Source organism: Podarcis liolepis, assembly GCF_965112155.1.
Source record: "Podarcis liolepis genome assembly, chromosome: Z".
Lineage (NCBI taxonomy): Eukaryota > Metazoa > Chordata > Lepidosauria > Squamata > Lacertidae > Podarcis > Podarcis liolepis.
This window is the reverse complement of record NC_139570.1, coordinates 29667516-29690221: the sequence shown is the minus strand read 5'-3', so window position 1 is coordinate 29690221 and position 22706 is coordinate 29667516. Positions and strand designations below refer to the sequence as shown.

The 22706-nt window shown below is 40.7% G+C and overlaps 2 protein-coding genes across 4 annotated transcripts in view; both read right to left on the bottom strand.

The window, feature by feature from the left end:
• The window catches only part of ATP7A (ATPase copper transporting alpha), a 54339-nt gene extending 43248 nt beyond the window's left edge, over window positions 1-11091 (bottom strand). The window contains exon 1 of one of the 3 annotated variants that reach the window (XM_083484574.1): window positions 10801-11091. In XM_083484574.1, coding sequence (XP_083340700.1) covers window positions 10801-10836 — 36 coding nt within the window. In that variant the 5' untranslated portion in view covers window positions 10837-11091. The remainder of the gene's footprint in view (window positions 1-10800) is intronic. The other 2 variants (XM_083484575.1, XM_083484576.1) reach the window with 2 other exon arrangements.
• Window positions 11092-15973: 4882 nt separating this feature from the next.
• On the bottom strand, window positions 15974-22405 carry COX7B (cytochrome c oxidase subunit 7B). Its single transcript, XM_083484880.1, has 3 exons — window positions 22245-22405; window positions 17886-18010; window positions 15974-16188 (listed from the first exon to the last, which is right to left on the bottom strand). The coding sequence occupies exons 1-3, from the start codon at window positions 22282-22284 to the stop codon at window positions 16111-16113; spliced, it is 243 nt and encodes an 80-aa protein (XP_083341006.1). The 5' UTR covers window positions 22285-22405; the 3' UTR covers window positions 15974-16110.
• Window positions 22406-22706: the final 301 nt, after the last annotated feature.

Sequence of the window (22706 nt, the reverse complement as noted above, 5' to 3'; positions counted from 1 at the left end):
TTCTACTGGATGTACTATTAGTGTGTGAAAACAGTCAAGATCCAAAGATCCCCAGGCATGAACCTCCCAGGTGGTGGAGACGTCAGGCACCACCCTGGCACCCAGGCATCTTCATATGGTCTCAAGTGGCCGATAGTAAGGTTCAAAATGCACTTGGCGCATTTCAAAAACTGACCAGAAGGTCTGGTTGGTCCATGCAGATGCCAGGCTATTGGTTCATGCAGCACTCCTCCTGATTGATTGAGCCGTATTTGGAGTGAGGATCCCCCCACTTCACCTTATGTAGTGAGGGGTTATACCCTGAATTTGAACTTTATGCAAAACACATTTTACTCAGGTGGGATTCCATCTGCAGCCTCTGTACACCCAGCATCTATTATCAGCAAACGTTTTCAGCAGAGGGCCAGTTCACTGTCCCTCAGATCTTGTGGGGGGCCAGACAATTTTTTGGGGGGGGGGATGAAAGAATTCCTATGCCCCACAAATAACCCAGAGATGCATTTTAAATAAAAGCACACATTCTACTCATGTAAAAACACCAGGCAGGCCCCACAAATAACCCAGCTATGCATTTTAAATAAAAGGACACATTCTACTCATGTGAAACACGCTGATTCCTGGACTGTCCGCAGGCCGAATTTAGAAGGTGATTGGGCCAGACCCGGCCCCCGGGCCTTAGTCTGCCTACCCATGAGATAGGGAGCTGTTCCACAGAGTTTGCATTGTGGATTTGTCCCACGAGCTCCACTGCTTTTGTCCAGAAATTGTTATCTTTTTGCTAGTCATGCAACTGGAAGTGGGACCCCTTCCCAGATGTATACTGAGTTCCCATTTGCTGCATGCAGTGAGCCATTGGAGGCTGCTACTCTGTGTGTCTATGGCTCCCACCTTGTTGCTTCCCCAGCACCTTCCTCTGCCTGCTTGTCTGACCATGGAGCTACATGGGTGTTGGGTGGGCTTCCAAATGTCAAGTTCTAGAATATAAGATCCTTGGAGTTAATTTTTTGGAGGTATGGAGATGGGACAGAACTTCATAAAATATCATGTACATTGATCAAGATGCATAATCAAACAAAGCATTGCTTGCATTCCGTAATTTTTCCAAATAAACACATAAACTAAAAGAATACCCTAACAAAAATGTCAGGTGCATATAGGCAAGATTTTCCATAATGGAAACCACCACTATGTCACAGGCCATTATGTGATGCTTTAAATATATGCCTTTCTGCGACAAGCAACCTGCGATTTCATTCAGACTATTTTATCCAAAGGTAAATAAAGGCCAGGGGAAGTAGAGTACATGGTATTGTCACCAATAAGCACTGCAACCTGTACTTGGTCCAAAAATATCCAACAGCAAAAAGGATGACAGGCCTACAATTGTACCATCATCTGTGTGCACAAATCCCTGGAAGATTGACCCAAACAACAAATGTGGAATAATACAATTATCTCTGCAATTCAAATGTGACCAAGCCCTTGTTTACATAAATTCCAAACAGATAGAATGAGGTCATTAGGAAAACAGGTAATTAAAGCCTTCCTTTCATGCTGACAATATCATCATCTTTGGAGAAACTGGGATACTGTGTAAGGAATGAACAATTAATTCAAATTGTATAAATTTCCAGAATAAAAAATGGACATATAGCCCTCATATATAACTACCCTCTACATAATATTCCTGAAGAGTTCACAAGATGTTTGGCAATTTGTAAATTAACACTTGATCAGATCAAAATAGAGAGCTTGCTATTAAATTGGAGTACAGTGGTACCTCGGGTTACATATGCTTCAGGTTACATACGCTTCAGGTTACAGACTCCGCTAACCCAGAAATAGTGCTTCAGGTTAAGAACTTTGCTTCAGGATAAGAACAGATATTACCTGAAGCACATGTAACCTGAGGTACCACTGTATTCAGTTTGGGGGTAACACAAAACACAGGTTTTGCACCACAAAACTTTGGCATCAGTTTGGAGGGGATCCAAAATTTCAAGGTTACATGTTAATGAAGCTTTTTTACTTCCCAAAATCTCTTGAAAAACCCTAAACACAAAACATGTACAAAACAAGGGGTTTTAGAATTTCATATTCACCTGCTATTTTTACACCTTATGGTATAAAAGCTCTGTTTGTCACATAACAATTTCAATAAAGATTATTACCCTATTACAAATACAGACACAGAACAAGAAGTTTAGGTGGCAGTTAAGTAGCAGGTGCAAATTAACTTTAACAAAAGATGGTTTTCACGTAACTAAGTTCAAATAATAGATAAAAGGGGATTTGGCTAAGATGCATTTCCCACCATATTATGCTCTTTACCTTCTTTTAGAAGATTGCTGTAACAACTGTAATTTGCACAGGTTGAGATGTTTTCTGTAAATACTAGTTCACTGAACAACTACATTTTAACCTGACTAATAATATCATGCTATATTGAACCACAATGGTATGAAGATTAAGTAGTCAATGTGATCTCCACAGCCCCTAAGAATAGTTGAAATCCGTCTGTCTCGGGAGACCATGGAGGAGTGCGCCTTTGGGGGTGAAGTCAAACTTTTGGAAGGTTACAGCACCTGCTGTGGCTGTAGAGACTGATATAGGGGTGACATGTTTTGTTACAGCTGAGGCAGATGAAGGTGTCCAGTTGTGCTGCTGCAGATGAACCATGGCATTTCTGCTTTCTGTTCCAAGTGGCCATTCCTCCTCTGGTCACTGCTATAGATGTAAAACCTGACCATCTGTTTCCAGGAACTGTGTCATCTGAAAACAAAATCTCTTGGATAAGGATCCGCAACACTTTTGTCTTGGCGCAGAGACATGCCAGGTTGAACAGACCCCCATTGCTCCAAAGGCATAGGAGACTACCAGGGAGAAGTATTTGCCAAAAAGAGTTGGGGCAAGAACACAACCCTGTTTCACACCTCTCTATATAGGGAAGGTGTCCGGGAATGAGCAGTGATGTATTACATAATGTTAAGAAAATAAACCTTGTTTTTTCAGTGAATAACTAGCTAAAATATGACTTGAATCTAAACACAGAACTTCAAACTTGGGAATGTAAACAAAAACGCAACACTAGCTCAAAAAGAAAAAAAATGGTGTAAAATTGCAGAAAGCTTAGCTTGAAGCTTCACTGTTAACTCTGTGTTGCTGGACAAAAGCAGAGAGCTTGCCTGTGAATGCACAAATGCGGAAGTTAATTTGCTTACAGCTCAGCTTCCCTGAACTTAGCACTCTGAACTTCCCTCCTTGCCAGTCAGTTCTAAGCACTGACACCCACTGAGTTCAGATAAGCCAACCAAAGTTTAAATTCTTGGCTTGGCATACACTGGCGGGAGTCCAAAAACTTGCCATAGGTTCACACCCATGATACAATTGCAGATGAGCAAAGATTTTTATTTTTATGTTCTCTTTCATTAGCACACTTTCGAAGGCCCAATTTACTTTTAAAACTCAACTAAGTTTCAAAGTATGTCTTGTGAAATGGCACAAGGGACTGGCGTTTTGGAAATATAATCTAATGCCCTCATGGGCACAAAAAGTTAGTTGTACAGTTCTCTGCATCCTGTCCTTTATCTACACAATTTACATTTACATTTTTGTGCATCATGAAATTAAGCAAGTCCTGTCAGAGATACTTTAAGTTTAATAAAAGTGTAACTTGCTTGTTAAAAAAAATTATTCACAAAGAAGCATAAAAAAATAGGAAACAAAGCACATGGAAGACAAATACAATTTAAAACTTATGATCCCAAAGTTCTCAGTTAGTGTTATCTTTTAACTAAAGAGATGGAATAGCTCATCAACTGCTGTTTTTCATTCAAAGAGCCTGAAATGATGAATTGAGGGAGGCTAGTCTCTCCAACTTTCACACTACACTCTCATGACAAAGCAGTAGACAACGCCCCTTTGTTCTCTCCAGCACTAGAAGAAACCACTAAAGAGAGCTACTTTACATTTTTTAACATTAGGCAGCAGAGAGCAGAGCCAAGGCAGTACATGGATATAGTGTTAAGAAGAGAATAAAATATTCTCCCAAAGTAAGGAACTGAAGACAAGAACACCTTGGTTATGTGTAAAGAAGTCACCATAATCACTTAGATGACATCACCAATGCACAAGGCAAATAAAAACAACTTAGTAGTGTGTCTTTAACAAAAACACACACAATTCTCTGGTCTTCTTTTGCAACAAGACCTACAAAGAACCCATAAGAATCAAACAAACCACTAAAATATTGTTATTTTTAAATCTCTTCTTATAGGACACACACACATCCAAGCACAACTACTTTGCTATTTTCTTGCATTTCTAAAGCCCTCTGTGTAAACCTAAGGAACTGTAAAGCTTTTTGTTTTGGGGGGAGATTTTAAGAAAATAAATATGGGGGGGGGAGAGAAAGGGATGCAGGGAGATTACGAGGTAATGCAGAAAGATATGGGCTGCAAGTTAAAGAAAGGACGAGCTACCCCCGGAGGCTCCCCGATTGCTCCTCAAGTCACCCCAGGGTGCCACAGCCCACTGGTTGCAAACCACTGGTCCAGCAGACTATACTCCATGCCTTGCTCTGTGTTCTCACCTTGGTGGGTCACACAAGTTGTGCAATGTTGGGTGGCCACTTCACACATGAACAAACCAAGATGAATTGAAGAATTAGTTGTTGTTTTTTAATTCCACATGCACAACGGGCATAACATTTCCATGTTTCAAAAATATGCACTGATTCATAATCTAAATAATGATGGGAACTATAGCCACTCTTGCTGTAGATAGGCAGCTACACCTCAACAGTGGCTTGCTCTGGACACTTAGTAAATTCATGATGGAGACAGTATTTGAATACTAGGCATTGTAATACAGCAATTAACTTACATATTATTTTCAATACTTCTATTCTGCAAACCTGCAACTTGCACAGGGGTTATGTTCTGAAGACCGCACCTAAAGCCAAAATCGTGTGCTGTCAAAACACAATGGGCGCAGTAGCATGTGGTATTGCCAAAGTCTTTTTTCTCAGAGTCTGTCCCCTTTTCTCCCTCTTAATTTTTTTTGCCAAGCACATAAAGCTGAATGTGCACAAGTTAAATGCACATAAGTTGCAAGTATACTTTGCTGCCTTTCTTCAAGGCACAGAAGTATCATTTAAAGTACAAATACTTCTAAAATAAGAAAAAAGCCAATAAAACTAATAATCTCTGGCCATTTGTGGTCTCCAAATAGTACATAAACTCTCTGGTTTGGGTCTTTTCTCCTTTGCCTTCCTTTCAGGGAAAAATGATTCAATAACATATGACCTTCCTTTTTAAAAATAACAATAGGAATGTTTGCTATCAGTTCTAGGACCTAACCAAATATTTCTACATATAAATGCTTCTTGTTGTGCTTAACTGATGCCTTTGTTCACTTCACAAATGATGAATAAGGCATTTGTATGCCAAGCTGGTACCTCAAATATATTTTAGTTAATTACTCACCTAATTTATCAGTATAGGTGTGTTTTTGTGATATGAAGGAAGTGCAAGGCACACATATAGTTTCATACATATCACCTGCCAGCCATTCTTGGAAGGAAAAGCCACATACAGTATTGTCTTCTTCTGTTGTTAGTCACACGCCATAATTTTTTTTAAAAGCCCCAGAATATAGCATGTACTCCATTATTCTCACCAAACAGTCAGCTAAAGGTTTAGCTAATAATTAAATTGGATAATTAAATAACCAGTGTTAGAAACTCAAGATATATAAGCTAGGCACCTAATTGCTCCTTAAACCCAGGGACTCAGCTACATTAGTCCAAAAAACTCCAGATGGTGCTGGAGAGCAAAACAAAATATTTCTTTGTGATTTTCCATAGTGTTTTCCCCTTTTGTTATAACAATTTAATTTCTAACTTATTTATAGCATTTTCTTTCTGCTTGTAGATCCACCCCCCGTTACAGTCACAAAAATGGAATGTTTAGTTGCCATTTTTGGGCAAGACAGCTCTAAAGTTTCATTTTTCAAATGATGGACTGACTGTAATTGATTCTCACTTAAGCATCTGGCTAGTTCAGATGACAACCTTGTGCTAGGTTAAGAACTTTGAAAACTTAAAGTAGAAAAATTGCTTTATCCAGAGACAGCCAACATATATATTGGCCTATTCCTACCTCTTTTTCTTAATGGTGACACAGACCATTCATAAGACATAAGAACATTCTTTACAACTGTGAGCAAGGCAGTGGGGGTAGAGTAAGTGAGGACAAGCTACAACAATTACCGGTAACTCTAACACTGTTCACTACACCTGCTCAGGCTGCAGAGAAAAAGCATTTTGGTTCCTGAAATCCATTCTGATTGTGAAGATAAAATATAACTGACAGAATTCTACTGGATGTACTATTAGTGTGTGAAAACAGTCAAGATCCAAAGATCCCCAGGCATGAACCTCCCAGGTGGTGGAGACGTCAGGCACCACCCTGGCACCCAGGCATCTTCATATGGTCTCAAGTGGCTGGTAAAGGGAAAGGTCCAGTCATGGACGACTCTGGGGTTGCGGCGCTCATCTCGCTTTATTGGCCGAGGGAGCCGGCGTACAGCTTCCGGGTCATGCGGCCAGCATGACTAAGCCGCTTCTGGCGAACCAGAGCAGCACACAGAAACGCCGTTTACCTTCCCGCCGGAGCAGTACCTATATATCTACTTGCACTTTGACGTGCTTTCGAACTGCTAGGTTGGCAGGAGTGGCTGATAGTCAGTGGCTGGAAGTTATAATGCAATATCAGGAGGGTTGCCTACCCCTGCCCTAAATCCTGTCTTTCTGTATAATGCTTTATTGCATCCCTGTACTTTTTACTGCTTTTTTAGTAGTATGTATTGATGAGGTTATTATATAGTTTGTAACACCTAATGGTATTTAAGTGTCTCTGTCCACAGATTTCAAGTAGCGTTAATAGGACCTTTCTCCATATTACATTCAGTGACTAAAGTAAGGACACTAGCCTAACATATAATTATTTAAAGCTCTCAGAGCATCTCACAACAAAAAAGTGACACACTGAAGTTCAATAAAAATAAAAAAGTGTTTAAAAAAGCAAGCAAAAGAGTAAAAACATATGAAACAAATGAAAAGCCTAGGAAATTAAAAAAGGTATCCACCTAACATTGAAATGACACCATGGAGGTCCCAGGTGAGCATCCCTGGAGAGGGCACTCCACAGTTAAGAGCATCACAGTATGTTCTCTTCTGTAGCCACCTTCCACACTTCACTTTGTGGGGGCACTTGATTCATAGCCTCTGCATCAACTGGGCTTGGAAATGGGCTGGACTGTGCTGAAGTGAAGATGGTGAAGCACCAGCATACTGTAACTGAATCATTTTGAAAGTAGCCGTATGTATAATGCATTAGAGTAGCCCAAATGGGAAGTTACCAGCTGAAAGATAACATGAAAGGTTATCACTGAACACATAGGGTTGCAGCTGGTGAAGCAGCCAAAACTGATAAAGACACTCTTGTACACAAACATTACTTCTGCCTCTAGTGACAGGTGGATCAATAGCCTAGAGGTGCTTATCTTGGCTTATTAAGCTGAGATGATACCTGAACTGTTTGGGGAAAGGTAAAGTTAAAGGACCCTGGACGGTTAAGTCCAGTCGAATTTGACTATAGGGTGTGGCACTCACTTCTGCTTTCAAACAAGGGAACTGGCATTTCTCCGCAGATAGCTTCATGTGGCCAGCATGAATAACCCACTTCTGGCACACAGAACACCATGACGAGCACCTTCCCACCACAGCGGTATCTATTTAACTACACACACTGGTATGATTTCAAACTGCTAGGTTGGCAGGAGCTCGATGAGCAAGCCCAAGGGCACCCTGATGGCGCCAGAAGTGGCTAACAATCTAACTTTAGCATGTCTGAAAAGCTGGGTGCATAGATATACTGTGCACTTTCTAGGGATAGCTACTTATATAAAGTTTAGTATAATTTTTATTTTAGATCTACCTAGTATTGTGTCCATTCCAGTTGCCAAATCTGATGTTTATTGTATTCATTCATTACATTATCAATGTTATGAAACTATTTCTAAAATCAGAAAAGTTTAGTAGTAGTGGAAAATGTTGCATCACATACAACTTTACTGACAGCCAGGAAGCCCCTTTCGATTATACATAAAGGGGAAGGAGGATGTCTGGTGTATATAGGAAGCAGTTATGGCTAACAACTTGGATGGCTTTAAAAAAAGATGAGGAAAATTCATTAGGAATAAGGCTATCAATGACTACTAGTCATGATGGCTATGCTCTGCCTCCACTGCCTGAGGTGGTAATGCTTTTTAATAGCAATTGCTGGAAACCACAGGAGAGAAAGAGGGCTCTTGTGCCTGAGTCCTGCTTGCAGGTTTTTCACTGGAATCTATTTGGCCACTATAAGAATAGGTATGTTGGAACAGATGAACCATTGCCCTGTTCCAGCAGGCTCTTCTTTTGTTCTTATATGGCTCAATCAGTTATGGACTTTACACGGAAAAACAATTCACTGAAATCACTGCACGTTCATGTAAGGCACCAATCTTAACTTCACTAACCACTATATTCATCATTTGAGTCGTCTATTACAGATATCACTTCCATTAAAAAAAAAAAGTTGTGCGAGTATTTTATACTATTTTACTCTAAAAGAAAGTATGCCTTGGCTCATCACCCTAAATTACAAGAATGAGTTTAAGTAGAAAGATCAGTTCTCCACTTGTATAAGATATTATCAGAATAAGATCTGGATCTCATTAATAATGATTCATTACCACCATTTCTAAACCAACAGAACATGCACATACTAAACTGTACCATTATAAAGAACAAAAGTAGTTCAGCTTGTTTTTTAAATGCAACTGTAGCAAAATAAAGTGTCCCTATAATTACCTTAATAAGGTCTAGTGACCTGTTTACTGTGTAGGATTTGATCAAAATATTATGCAATTACATATGAAAGGAAGAATCTACTCTACCAGCTTTCCTCCCTTCAAAGCCACTCACACATATGTCAAAAAGAGAAGAATCATTTAGTGATTCCATGTTTAGTGTTTGTATATTTATGAAATTTTAAAGTGGTTGATTTGATTGATGTACATTACTTTGACACTTACATGAAAGGGAGTTTACATAAAGCTTTTAAACAAAAAAGTAAGAAGAAACTGAAACAGCTTTAATCAGCCTTCCTGAACTTTTTCTGACCACCTGTCATACAGACATATATATTTCCTACCTTAATTAGTACACACTTATAGGTTCAGTTTAACGACAGCATTTTCCTACTGCATTATACTTAATGCATTTATCACATCCAATATTATGTTGAAAGAAGAAACAGTTGAAGGACTGTAATTATATTTGAACAAAAATGGATGAAGATAGTTTTAAAAGAGAAAAGGATGGAAAATAAATGCGAAAGGAAAAAAACACTAGTAGGAAGCAGTGATTGAAAGAGTAGTTAGAATTTTGTTTGCACATTAATTTATCACAGAAAACAGGAACCAAAGAGCAATTTCAGACCACTCCAATCCTATTCTGTCCCCATCCTCCCATAAATCAGAAGACTTAGCCACCTATTCCTTATCACAAACTGCCTTGGAAACACCTCTCAGTTACAAAAACAGCTTGTCATGTGGAATGAGAGATTGCTATTTGAGAAACATAAGTCCAAAATTTCCCCAACTCCTGAGGCTTGTGGAACTAGTTGTAGTCCATGGGATCCTGGCCCATGCTCCATCCCATGCAATCATCTCTGTTTACATAGTTTTGGCAACATTATCCCTCAGATGTTCATCAAAAGTTCACACTGTTTTGCACAAAACAAGAAACACCAAGTCCACAATGTCCCACATAATTGTCCTCTGGGAACAAGCTAAACACCTTGAGAAGACAAGTAACTAGCCCTAATATCACAGATTTCAGAAGGCTGATTCAACAGAGGGAGTAAACTTGACCTGTTCATTACATGAAGCAGCATCAGCATCCCACTGATCAAGGGGCTTTTACCCTGTGTTCTTCTATATGCTAGCTCTCCTTGGTAAACCCACCTCAATGCTAACAAGGGACTAAAACAAAAGCAAAAACTTTTGCACATCACAAACATGTATTTCCAAACACACCAAATCAGGGGAGAGCATCTGGCCCCATCCTCTGGCCAAGGTGGGCAGACATCTCTAAAACCCAGGCACAAGATACCCGACAGAATGAAACCTCCACAGGTGGGGCATATCTGCAGCGGGCCTCGCATCCACAAGCAGAATCAAATGCTTTTCAGGAAGGTCGACTTTAAAGACAGACACACTCAGCAGCTACATCAGCATTAATTAATGAACTAAAAGATGCCTCTTGAGGGACATATTCTGGCTCTCGCTTGCTCTCCTTTTAAGAATAAATAAATAAAAATGTCTAAGTGAGTGGATGGTGCATTATTAAGTTTGCTTAACAGGAAATTTTAAAAAAGATGGTTTATTCTTTAAACAAAGGAAGAGATCCCTGCCCCAAGAGGCTTGCAATCCAGAAAGCTACTCTCCACAACAGGCGCTGTGGGAAGATGACGGAGAGGGAAGCCAAGCCGACCAAGAGAGCTCTTGAGCCAGTGCAGAGTGCTTCCCCATGCCGCCCACCGACTCCAGCACGCTAGTCCTTCCACGGAGGGGTCGATTGCGGTTACACACCCAGCAGTCTCCGCTCAAGAGAATAAGGAAGCTGGAGGAAAGGGGGGGTGGATGCGTTTCATCTGTTATACTTATAATATTTATTCATTCGCAGCCCACCTTTTCCACCTCCAAGGAGCTCGAAGGGGTCCACATCGCTCTTCCCCCTTCCTCGTTTTGTCCTCACAACAACCCTGCTAGGTAGCCTGAGGAGCGATTTACCTCAGGCGCCAGCGAGGGGTGTCTCGTTCGTTCTTTCTTCCGTCTGCCGGCCTCTCACGTGGCAGGAGGGCGCTCCTCTCCGCCCGAACAGGCTCCTTACCTGGCCGGATTTCTGCCCCTCAAGAGGCGCCGGCCGAGCGCAAACAGCGCGGCGGACTCTTTCCCCTCCTGTTTCCCTAAGTTCCCCCCGCCCCCTTGAGGCTTGGCCCCGCCCCTCCCAACGACGGTTGCTACACACTTTGCGCTGTCATCGCGCTCGTCGTTTCCCTCTTTCCGCCCCGCCTGTAAAGCAAAAGGAATCACGTGGAAGAGAACGGATGATCATGTGACAAGGAAGATGACGCTAGGCGACATGATGCCCCGCCTCAATAACCTCTAAGGCAGAGCTGTAGGTATAGACTTAGAGCCCGTCAAAGGAACCCGCTGCTGGACTCCAAACTCCCATCAGCCCCAGCCAGCAAGGGCGAATAGCTGAAGGGCGGTGGGAGCTGTAGTCCAACCACACTGTAATCCAACCTTCGTTTCTCACTCCTGGTCTAAAAGGAAGGCTGGAAGTGTGCAGAGGCAGCTTTGCAGGGGGGAGGGCTCAGTTTAGAGAAAAGGAAAATAGATGCAGAAAAGTTTTTCCCCTTCTCTCATAATAATATAAATAATAAATGATAGGAATCCAATAGAGCTGAATGATGGAAAATCCAGGACGGAATAAAAGAAAGTACCTCTTCATGTAGCGCAGTTAAACTGTGGAACTCACCCCCACAGGAGACAGCGAAGGCCACCAACTTGGAATAGCTTTGAAAGAGGATTATACAAGTTGATGGGAGGATAAGGCCATAGATAGCTACCGGCCATGAGGGATGTATTCTTTGTCCACTAATATCAAAGGCAGTAATGCTTCTGAATTCTGGTTCCTGGAAGCCACAGGAGTGTTGCCCTTGTGCTCAGGTCCTGCTTTCCGGCCTCCCACAGGTAGATTACTAGATTAGATGAGCTATTGGCCTGTTCCAGCAGGGTGCCTTTGGACAGATGCTTAAAAGCCTGCCTGAGGAACTGACACTTTGCCATGGGCCCAGGCATGAGGGAGTTTGTTCTTAACATATTATGGTTTGTGTGGCATTGCCAAGAACAGCCCTTTGTTATGCAATGATTTAATACAAACTTGAGTGCACTTCAATAAAGCTAGTATCTAATCCTCTTAGAACTGCTTTAACTTGTTTTAGGATGTGGATATAACTGTTGCAAATTGCACTTTAGAAATGTCCCTTTAAGAAAAAAAGAAAGCATCCTTGTGCTTATGGCAGTGGCCTTATGGAGCATGTTCCAGTGTTATGTTATCCCCTTTTCTGTAGATGAAACTAAAATTTTAAGACCCAGCTGATGAGGGGAAAGATGCTATTGTCTTGAGTTGCAGAGCTGTAACTGTCTACCAGTTTCTTGCAGCAGTCTAAAGTTATAAGTTATAGTCTAAAGCAGTCTAAACTTAATAGTCAATTTTCTTGTTTCTCACAGTGTTAACATGAAAAGTTGGTGTGCTACACTATATATTGCATACTTTATTCAATCAGTAAAAGGCTGAAAGACTGGCAATCACATATTTAACTACACTAGATGTCAATTATACATCTATACCAGGAGGCAGCCATTCCAACATTTAGTTTTAATTTCCCAATCCATCAGATAACAAACCTATTTTTTAAATTAGACATTATTCCAGAAAAAAATTAATACTTTTTTCCAGGTAAAGGGGGTTGCTATGGGCAACCCAGTAGCTTCCATCACTGCCTGTTTACATATGACTGAGCTTAAGAATACCATAAATTCTACCATAACCCCTTTAACAAGTATTTCAGATATTATGGGATATGTTTTCCAAGGTGTCTTTGTTTTTTTGTTGGATTAACTCAATTAACGATAATGTCAAGTTTGCATATCATATGTATCTAAAGAAAATTCCATTCTTGGATGTCTTTGTGTAACAGGGTATACTAAGCCTACGGACAAAAATTCATTGTTACATCATTCTAAAAATTACCCCAAACATCTAAAGAACAACCTATCATATGGACAGTTTCTATATTAAAAGAGAAACTGTACATCATAACAGTTTATAGGCTGATCAATTCTCTCTGGATTTATACAAGGGCTTCCCAAAACAGGTGGTTCTTGAGTCCTGATTAAGAGCTGACAATATCAGCAGAGAGAACAAGCTGGTCATCGCAAACACGCTTTTCCAACAACACAAGAGACGACTCTACACATGGACATCACCAGATGGGCAGCATCGAAATCAGATCGATTATATTCTCTGCAGCCAAAGATGGAGAAGCTCTATACAGTCAGCAAAAACAAGACCTGGAGCTGACTGTGGCTCAGATCATCAGCTTCTTATAGCAAAATTCAAGCTTAAACTGATGAAAGTAGGAAAAACCACTGGGCCGGTAAGATACAATCTAAGTCAAATCCCTTACGAATACACAGTGGAAGTGAGGAAGCGGTTTAAGGATTTAGATTTGGTGGACAGAGTGCCTGAAGAACTATGGATGGAGGCTCATAACATTATACAGGAGGCAGCAACTAAAACCATCCCATTGAAAAGGAAATGCAAGAAAGCAAAGTGGCTATCCAACAAGGGCTTACAAATAGTGGGGGAGAGAAGGCAAGCAAAATGCGAGGGAGATAGTGAAAGATACAGGAAATTGAATGCAGATTTCCAAAAAATAGCAAGGAGAGACAAGAAGGCCTTCCTAAACGAGCAATGCAAAGAAATAGAGGAAAACAATAGAAAGGGGAAAACCAGAGATCTGTTCAAGAAAATTGGAGATATGAAAGGAACATTTCGTACAAAGATTACCATAATAAAAGACAAAAGTGGAAAGGACCTAACAGAAGCAGAAGACATCAAGAAGAGGTGGCAAGAATACACAGAGGAATTATACCAGAAAGATATGGATGTCTCGTACACCCCAGGTAGTGCGGTTGCTGACCTTGAGCCAGACATCCTGGAGAGTGAAATTAAATGGGCCTTAGAAAGCACTGCTAATAACAAGGCCAGTGGAAGTGATGATATTCCAGCTGAACTATTTAAAATGTTAAATGATGATGCTGTTAAGGTGCTACACTCAATATGCTAGCAAATTTGGAAAACTCAGCAGTGGCCAGAGGATTGGAGAAGATCAGTCTACATCCCAATCCCAAAGAAGGGCAGTGCCAAAGAATGCTCCAACTACCGCACAATTGCACTCATTTTGCACGCTGGCAAGGTTATGCTTAAAATTCTACAAGGCAGGCTTAAGCAGTATGTGGACCGAGAACTCCCAGAAGTGCAAGCTGGATTTCGAAGGGGCAGAGGAACCAGAGACCAAATTGCAAACATGCGCTGGATTATGGAAAAAGCTAGAGAGTTCCAGAAAGACATCTACTTCTGCTTCATTGACTATGCAAAAGCCTTTGACTGTGTCGACCACAGCAAACTATGGCAAGTTCTTAAAGAAATGGGAGTTCCTGATCACCTCATCTGTCTCCTGAGAAATCTCTATGTGGGACAAGAAGCTACAGTTAGAACTGGATATGGAACAACTGATTGGTTCAAAATTGGGAAAGGAGTACGACAAGGCTGTATATTGTCTCCCTGCTTATTTAACTTATATGCAGAATTCATCATGAGAAAGGCTGGGCTGGATGAATCCCAAGCCGGAATTAAGATTGTCGGAAGAAATATCAACAACCTCAGATATGCAGATGACACAACCTTGATGGCAGAAAGTGAGGAGGAATTAAAGAACCTTTTAATGAGGGTGAAAGAGGAGAGCACAAAATATGGTCTGAAGCTCAACATCAAAAAAACGAAGATCATGGCCACTGGGCCCATCACCTCCTGGGAAATAGAAGAGGAAGAAATGGAGGCAGTGAGAGATTTTACTTTCTTGGGCTCCATGATCACTGCAGATGGTGACAGCAGTCACGAAATTAAAAAACGCCTGCTCCTTGGGAGAAAGGCGATGGCAAACCTAGACAGCATCTTAAAAAGCAGAGACATCACCTTGCCAACAAAGGTCTGTTTAGTTAAAGCCATGGTTTTCCCAGTAGTGATGAGCTGGACCGTAAAGAAGGCTGATCGCCGAAGAATTGATGCTTTTGAATTATGGTGTTGGAGGAGACTCTTAAGAGTCCCATGGACTGCAAGAAGATCAAACCTCTCCGTTCTGAAGGAAATCAGCCCTGAGTGCTCACTGGAAGGACAGATCCTCAAGCTGAGGCTCCAATATTTTGGCCACCTCATGGGAAGAGAAGACTCCCTGGAAAAGACCCTGATGTTGGAAAAGATGGAGGGCACAAGGAGAAGGGGACGACAGAGGACGAGATGGTTGGACAGTGTTCTCGAAGCTACAAACATGAGTCTGACCAAACTGCGGGAGACAGTGGAAGACAGGAGTGCCTGGCGTGCTCTGGTCCATGGGGTCACGAAGAGTCGGACACGACTAAACAAATATCAGCAGACATTCATTGTTTGCAGCTCAGTCTGTTACCAAAACACAGATAATTCTAGTCCTTTGAATTAAACTATTTCAATGACATAATATAAAATACTTACCAGAGTGCCACAGAGCCCACCTTGCAGCATTTCACATAATTTGGCAGATATATTTTCATGTGTATATTTTGCATATGACATCTCAGTTACCTTAAACACTTTAAGTGAGGTTACTGTACATGTTGTTCTCAAAGTTTAGAAATTAAATAAATTTTTAATCCTATTGATAAAGCAATATGTTAATATCATTTACCAATTGTAACTCTATGCATGTTGTGTGCATGTTCATGTGTATTTTATTGTGTCCAGATACCAATGGCGGAAGAGTTGGTGAAGTTATTCTAATTCATGAAGAACATCATATCAAACATGTATGTCACATTCTGCCTCCAATTGTTTTGGGACTGGCTCTTTTTTAGTTTCATAAGCACAATACTCTACTGGCACAATACATTTTAACAATTCAGTTTAGTAATCTGTACTACCAAAGTACTCTTTTCTACCTAGCTATAAGGGACAAAATTAATGGAACAAAGCCAATAATTTTAATGTTTAAATGCATTTATTAAATCACAGATAACTGTGCCCTCTACAGGCATAGTATTAGTATATTCCAATAAAAGCTCCAGCGAACCCATGGCTGCTCCCAACTTTTCAGCAGAGGATTTAACACAGCATCTCTACTCCTCTCTCCATTCTTTTGGGGTAATTCGACCAACAGGAGACAAATTCCATTCTATCCCTGTTTGTGTTACAACCTGCAAGTAACAGTAAAGAATCAACAGTCAAGCACAGTGAAATCTTACTTTCCAACAGCTGCAACTACAACTTTCTCTTAGAAGTTTTAAGCCAGATCCTCAAAGGCAAGCCAGCTGAATGTACAGTGGTGCCTCGCAAGACGAAAAGAATCCGTTCTGTGATTCTCTTCGTCTAGCGGTTTTTTCGTCTTGCGAAGCAAGCCCATTGACGGATTAGCGCTATTAGCGGCTTATCTGCTGATCGGATCAGCTGATAAGCGGCTTAGCGGGTTTTCCGTCTTGCGAGGCATTCATCTTGCAGGGCACCACTGTACCTTTCTCAGCAACACCCATTATATTTTTTCTCTTTGTAATGAGACAATGTGCACATACCATCAGTGAAACAATGAAAAAATAACCAATGGCCCCTTAAGTTCTCTTGAAGCGTTCTGATCTGGATTTATGCAATGTAATTTTTAAAAAGGGTATTCTATACATATGGTACATAGCAACATAGTGTTATATATTGTTAAGCAGTGACAGGTGTTTTCTTCAGAGAGCGAGACATGTCTCTCTGAAGCTATAAACTTCCTGTACTTTGGTGTAACCCTCAACACCACTCAACCAGCTACACAAACAGAAGGCATGAAGCTTAACTGTAAAATTGTTTTGTGTAAATTAAGGACCAGTTATACATCAGTTTTCACAGACCAAACTTCAATATGTCAAGGCAGAACTCAAGTTCTGGCAGCTTACTATTTCTTCATTCCACTGATGTCCTAGTTCTGAATAACCTAAACCACCATATATTAATTAAATCTAGCTCCCAATCTAAGACTTTATAATCTATTTGGCACACATGTCTTCTTAGTCTTCTTAGTTGCAGCATCCAGACTGTGGAGCTTCTACTGAAGACTAAGCTGTCCTCTTCCTCATTAGCCTGCCTCTGACTGGTGAAGGCTAACCGAGATATGATTTTTAAAATGTTGCTTAGCTGTTTTCCCTCATTTCATCTGGTTTTCATGAGGCCAAAAAGTGGATTGTCGATTCTGCTCTTATGCTGCTAAAATTATTCATATTACAGAATCTGTGTCCTGAACTTTTAACTATTATGCTGCTCGGAGGGCCCTCCTTTGGCAGAAAAGTGGCTTATAAATTTTAATTAAAAAACCCATTAGTGCAACTTATTTTTTAATGTTGCACTTTAAAGGCAAATCTGTCCTGCAAAATCTTTTAAGTGTCATACCACCACTGCAGTACATCAACCTCGGGATGCTAATCAATGAGAGTAACCATACAGTGGTACCTCGGGTTAAGTACTTAATTCGTTCCAGAGGTCCATTCTTAACCTGAAACTGTTCTTAACCTGAAGCACCACTTTAGCTAATGGGGCCTCTCACTGCCGCTGCGCAGGCGGAGCACGATTTCTGTTCTCATCCTGAAGCCAAGTTCTTAACCCGAGGTACTATTTCTGGGTTAGCGGAGTCTGTAACCTGAAGCGTATGTAATCCGAGGTACCACTGTATTTTCTTCTTAATGGCAGAATAGGAAAATATTTTACACAATTTCTCGGGATTTCTTAAAGAGCTGTGATGATGCTTTCATTTGTTAATTTTTTTTTAATTAATTTTCATCCACATATAGCCTGACCTATGGCTTTTCCAGAAGGAATTGTTACTTCCAATTGACAGAGCTAAATGCAAAGCTTAAATACTTACATAGCTCCAAATGGAGACACAAAACAGAGCCCCACCAAGTAAAATCAAGTTGCCATATTTGTCATGAAAATCAGGCCCATGTTTGTGGTGAACTTGTCTTGCCGCAGTACGCTGCACGCCACGAGCTAAAACACAAGATGAAACCTTTTAGTTAAGAACCTCTTTTACTATGTGATGACTTGTGCATTAAATAGGAAAGAACTACAACCTCCACCACAGGTACTTTCAAACCATTTGAATATTACAGTGTATATATATGGCTGCAACAAAAACAACTTGGCAAATTGTGAAGTTGCATGACTTGTTTGCAATGGGATCCACTCGTTCAGACACACTCCACTTTGTGATCAATGGGAAACTAAGTCCACCATCCGATGCATTTCCATACCCACACACTTTGCACTTTATTATCTCTGTCCCTCTCTCTGCAGGAAAAGAGAGCCTCTTCTATAGCCAAGCTATTGAAAGACATCAGAACCCACATTTCAGAACTCACAGCCTCTCATTCCCATTGGATCTGTTGCGGTAACACTTGACTCAGGTTTTTTTTTTTTTTGTATTTTTAATGCTCCCCACTTAGGGTACTACACACTGGATTTACACCTGCTATTAGAATTTAGAATGAAATCTCTGAAAAATTTGAAAAGCTCTGAATGAAATCTTCTGAAAAATCTAAGTTGGAGACGGAGTTGTTGGATACTAAAGGTAAAAATTTGTCTAAAATGTGTAAGTTATTGCTGGAGTGGCATACAAAAGATGAACAAGTTAAATCTGCGATGATAGATTGGGCAAGAGATCTAGGACATAACATAATGCTTAACGATTGGGAAAGACTGTGGAAGAAAGGGGTTAAGTTCACCGCATGTACTGTGTTAAAGGAAAATATAATGAAAATGATGTATAGATGGTATTCGACCCCTGTTAAACCAGCTAAGATTTATCATAACTGTGATAACTTATGTTGGAAATGTAAAGAAAAAGAAGGAACTTTTTATCACATGTGGTGGACCTGCCCCAAGGTAAAAGACTTCTGAGAAAAGATTTATAATGAATTGGAAAAAACGTAGATTTGGTTGGCATGCATATTTATGGCATAATAAAGCAAAAATCCATAAAGGATTTGGAAACCACATATTTCAAAGATCTCTAATAGAAATATGGGATAGATATAAAAATCTATTAGAACGAAAAACACCACATTGGTTATCCCCATTAGAAGCAATGAGTGTGAAAAAGATCAATATGTGTGGAAATTGGATAACTTGCGGGAGATTAATACAAAAAGAAGGAAGTAAATGGAAGATGAAACCATATGAGGAAGTTAAATATGTAAATGATTGGCTACACTACCGTCAGGTTAATGAAATGTTTAAACAGGACTTTAAAGAAAAAGGGTTTGATGAAAATAAATCAAAGTCTGAAGTTGAGATATTAAGCAATAAATATAAAATTTTGTCTAAAATGTATCAATTGCTGCTTGAATGGCATTTGAAGGCTGAGGAGGTAAAGTTGGTTATGATTCACTGGGCTAAAGATATTGAGTATAACATACAGCTGAACGATTGGGGAAAATTATGGAAGGAAGGCTTAAAGTTTACTGCATGCAATGCTTTAAAAGAAAATGTGATGAAAATGATGTATAGATGGTATATTACACCTGTTAAATTGGCTAAAATGTATAAGGTAAGCAACAAATGTTGGAAATGTAAAGAAAAAGGAACATTTTATCATATGTGGTGGGAATGTAAAAACGTGAAAAACTTCTGGGAAATGATATATAATGAGATGGGGGGAAAATGTTGAAATATACATTTATTAAGAAACCAGAAGCATTTTTACTGGGCATTGTAGGAGATGATATAAACAGAAAGGACTGTAAGCTGTTTTATATGCAATGACGGCAGCAAGAATATTATTGGCACAAAAATAGAAGCAAGAAGAATAACCGACGAAAGAAGATTGGAGGATGAAATTGATGGTCTATGCAGAATTAGACAAGCTAACAGGAAGAATTCGAAACGGCGGGACCAGAGATTCACAGAAGATTGGTGTAAATTTATGGACTATTTGAAAAGTAATTGTGACGACCAGATTACATTTGTGGGTTTGCAAGAAGTTTTGTGAGGTGAATAATTTGAATTAATGCTTAACTGGATAAAAAGGGAGACATTAGTTAAGATAATTAAAGGCAATATGAATTTAAGAAATGCAGAAGAAATGATAAAAATGGGGGATCATCAGAGGTGTTGATGGAAGTCCAAAAAGATTGTATAAAATGCAAAATGTTGTGGTATGCATGATAATTAATATGTTTAAAAATGAATAAAAATTAATGAAAGAAAGAAAGAAAGAAAGAAATGTTGTAATATACATTTATAAAGAAACAAGAAGCCTTTCTTCTTGGAATAATTGGTCGGGAATTGCCCAAGAAAGATGTTAAATTATTTTTGTATGCCACAACTGCTGCTCCAATTTTACTAGCTAAAAAGTGGAAAACGCAAGAATTACCAACTGTGGTAGAATGGCAGATGAAGATGCTGGATTTTTTGGAGCTAGCCGACCTAACCAGATGAGTCCGCAACCAGAAGGAGGAGGAGTATCAGGAAGAATGGACTAAATTTAATGATTAGTTAGTTAAATTTGTTAAGTAAAATTAATTTGAAACAGCTTGCAGGAATTAGATTGGCTTAGGATTTTATATAAATTAAGTGTTGAATTAATATGTTTAATTTCAAATTGAAAAGATATAAGGAAGTTAAACGACTAAGTTACCGGTACGTTTATAAGAACTCTGATTTGGAAAACCATTAAAAAGATATATATTTTAATCCAACCAAGGGGAAGCGAAGAAGTCGCTTAACAATGTTAATAAGTATAACTTTAATAAGGTTATGATTTATGTTTGTTTGTTTGTTTGGTTGGTTGGTTGGTTTATAATTTTGTGAAAATTAGTAAACATTTTGGGGGGGAAACCAGAATGAAATCTCTAATTATTTTACTGTTCTGACATCACTATTCAGAATTCCTACATACTTACTAAAGTAGTTTAGGGTAGCTGGATGAATTTGCCAAATACAAAATGTTTTCACAGGAGGCCAACAAAGGTCTCCAACATTTGAAACAAATATCACTTTCAAAAGTTTGCATGGTAAGAAGTTCTACTTTGAATGTGTCATTCTCTAAAATTCCAAGAGAAAGAAATATATACTCAACGACCCAATCCTATCAAGTTACAATCTTTATTTTCAATGGGGCATCCTCACACATTACTGTGCTTTTTCCATACAAGAATGAAATTGAAAGATTACTATTTATTAAGCTCTAATTGCTGGTTGTCCTAGGACTCCATAAACAAAGGCAAATGCGCTATGGCCTCTGCCCCCAACCAGGTAACCTGGGACTCCCAGAAAATGCATTATGGCACAGACAATTGCAACCCCATCAATTTGCCAGTGAATAAGCAGCCAATTCAGTGCTTGCTCTCCTCTTCTTTTCCCAGTCACCTTGTACTATTAGGTTATTATCTTGATGTAGGAGCCATCTCATCTTTTAAAATGAATACAGCGCTTAGAAAGTGTTATGTACCGTACTTTTGTGTGTTTTAAACCACCCTTCTTTTGTAATAATAAAGGACAGCTGGAATCCCAAGTGCCTGCAAGTAAGGATGAGAAAGACCTCTGCCTTGAATCCCTGGAGTGCTACTGCCAGTAAATGAACACAATCCTGGGCTAGTTGCGGAGAAAGCCACTTTCTCCTGGGTCAATGGAAAAACGAGAATACATCATCTCCTTTACAGCTGGCAATGCAAAGCGCCGTCTCCATTAAAACTGCTGCAGTGTCTCCGTCTCGCCCTCCTCTTACATCCATCTCTAGAAGAGGGAGCCGGCAAAGCTGGATCTTATTCGCCACGTGCGATGCTCGGGATGGCCATTTAACGAACTGAGGTTCTGCCCCACCCCAACATAACGGCTCCCCGCACCCAGCATAAATCCTGGCTACATGAAAGCGCTGCATTACCGGCTCCCTTTAGCAGCACCACCCCCCCCCCCAAAAAAAACCCCACACCTCTACCAACATAGCTGTTTGGAGCTTCAGCCTATACAGGTAGTCCTGGGTGCCACCTCCCGCAGGACCCTCGCAGCTCAGCAACTGGCGCTGCCAAGTGAGGTCCGTCCAGGCAGCACAGAGCATAGCAGATGGCGAGGCAGGAGGGCCCTAAACGCGAGACCCCGGCGCCGAGCACGGCCTTAGCAAGGGAGACCCCGGCCACTATGGAGAAGTCAGAGGAGGGTTGCCTCTGTCCGCCGCCACCCAACGCCGCGCGGAGGACGGAGGGCCGACCTTCCCCTTTACACTCACCCGCGAAGCGCAGAGCTCCCCTTGCCAAAGGAAAAAACATGTCTCAGCCTCTGGATCGGACTCAGCCCCTCAGAGTTCCTCTCCCGGCGTCCTTGACAAGCACAGGTGAAGAGCACAATGGCCGTCGCCGTGCAAGACGCGACCTGCGCATGTGCCCCCCCCCCGCCTTCCGAGAAGAGCATGCTGGGAAATATAGTATGGCTGGAAGAATTGCCAGCCCGGCACCCCCAGTTCTTTTGGGAGTGGTGGGTGGGAAAGAGTAGCTTTTGGCTGGCCTGCCTCTGGCCGGTCTCGGGGTCTCGGGGTCTGTGGGTTCAGGAAAGGATCGGGAGCGAGGGAAGCCGAGACCTATTGCCTCGGCGAGGTTGAGAGTCCCTTTGCGTGCCTCTTCCCCGCAGTGTCAGGATGGCCGAGTGGTCTAAGGCGCCAGACTCAAGGCGGATGCATAGAGTTGCCTTCCCG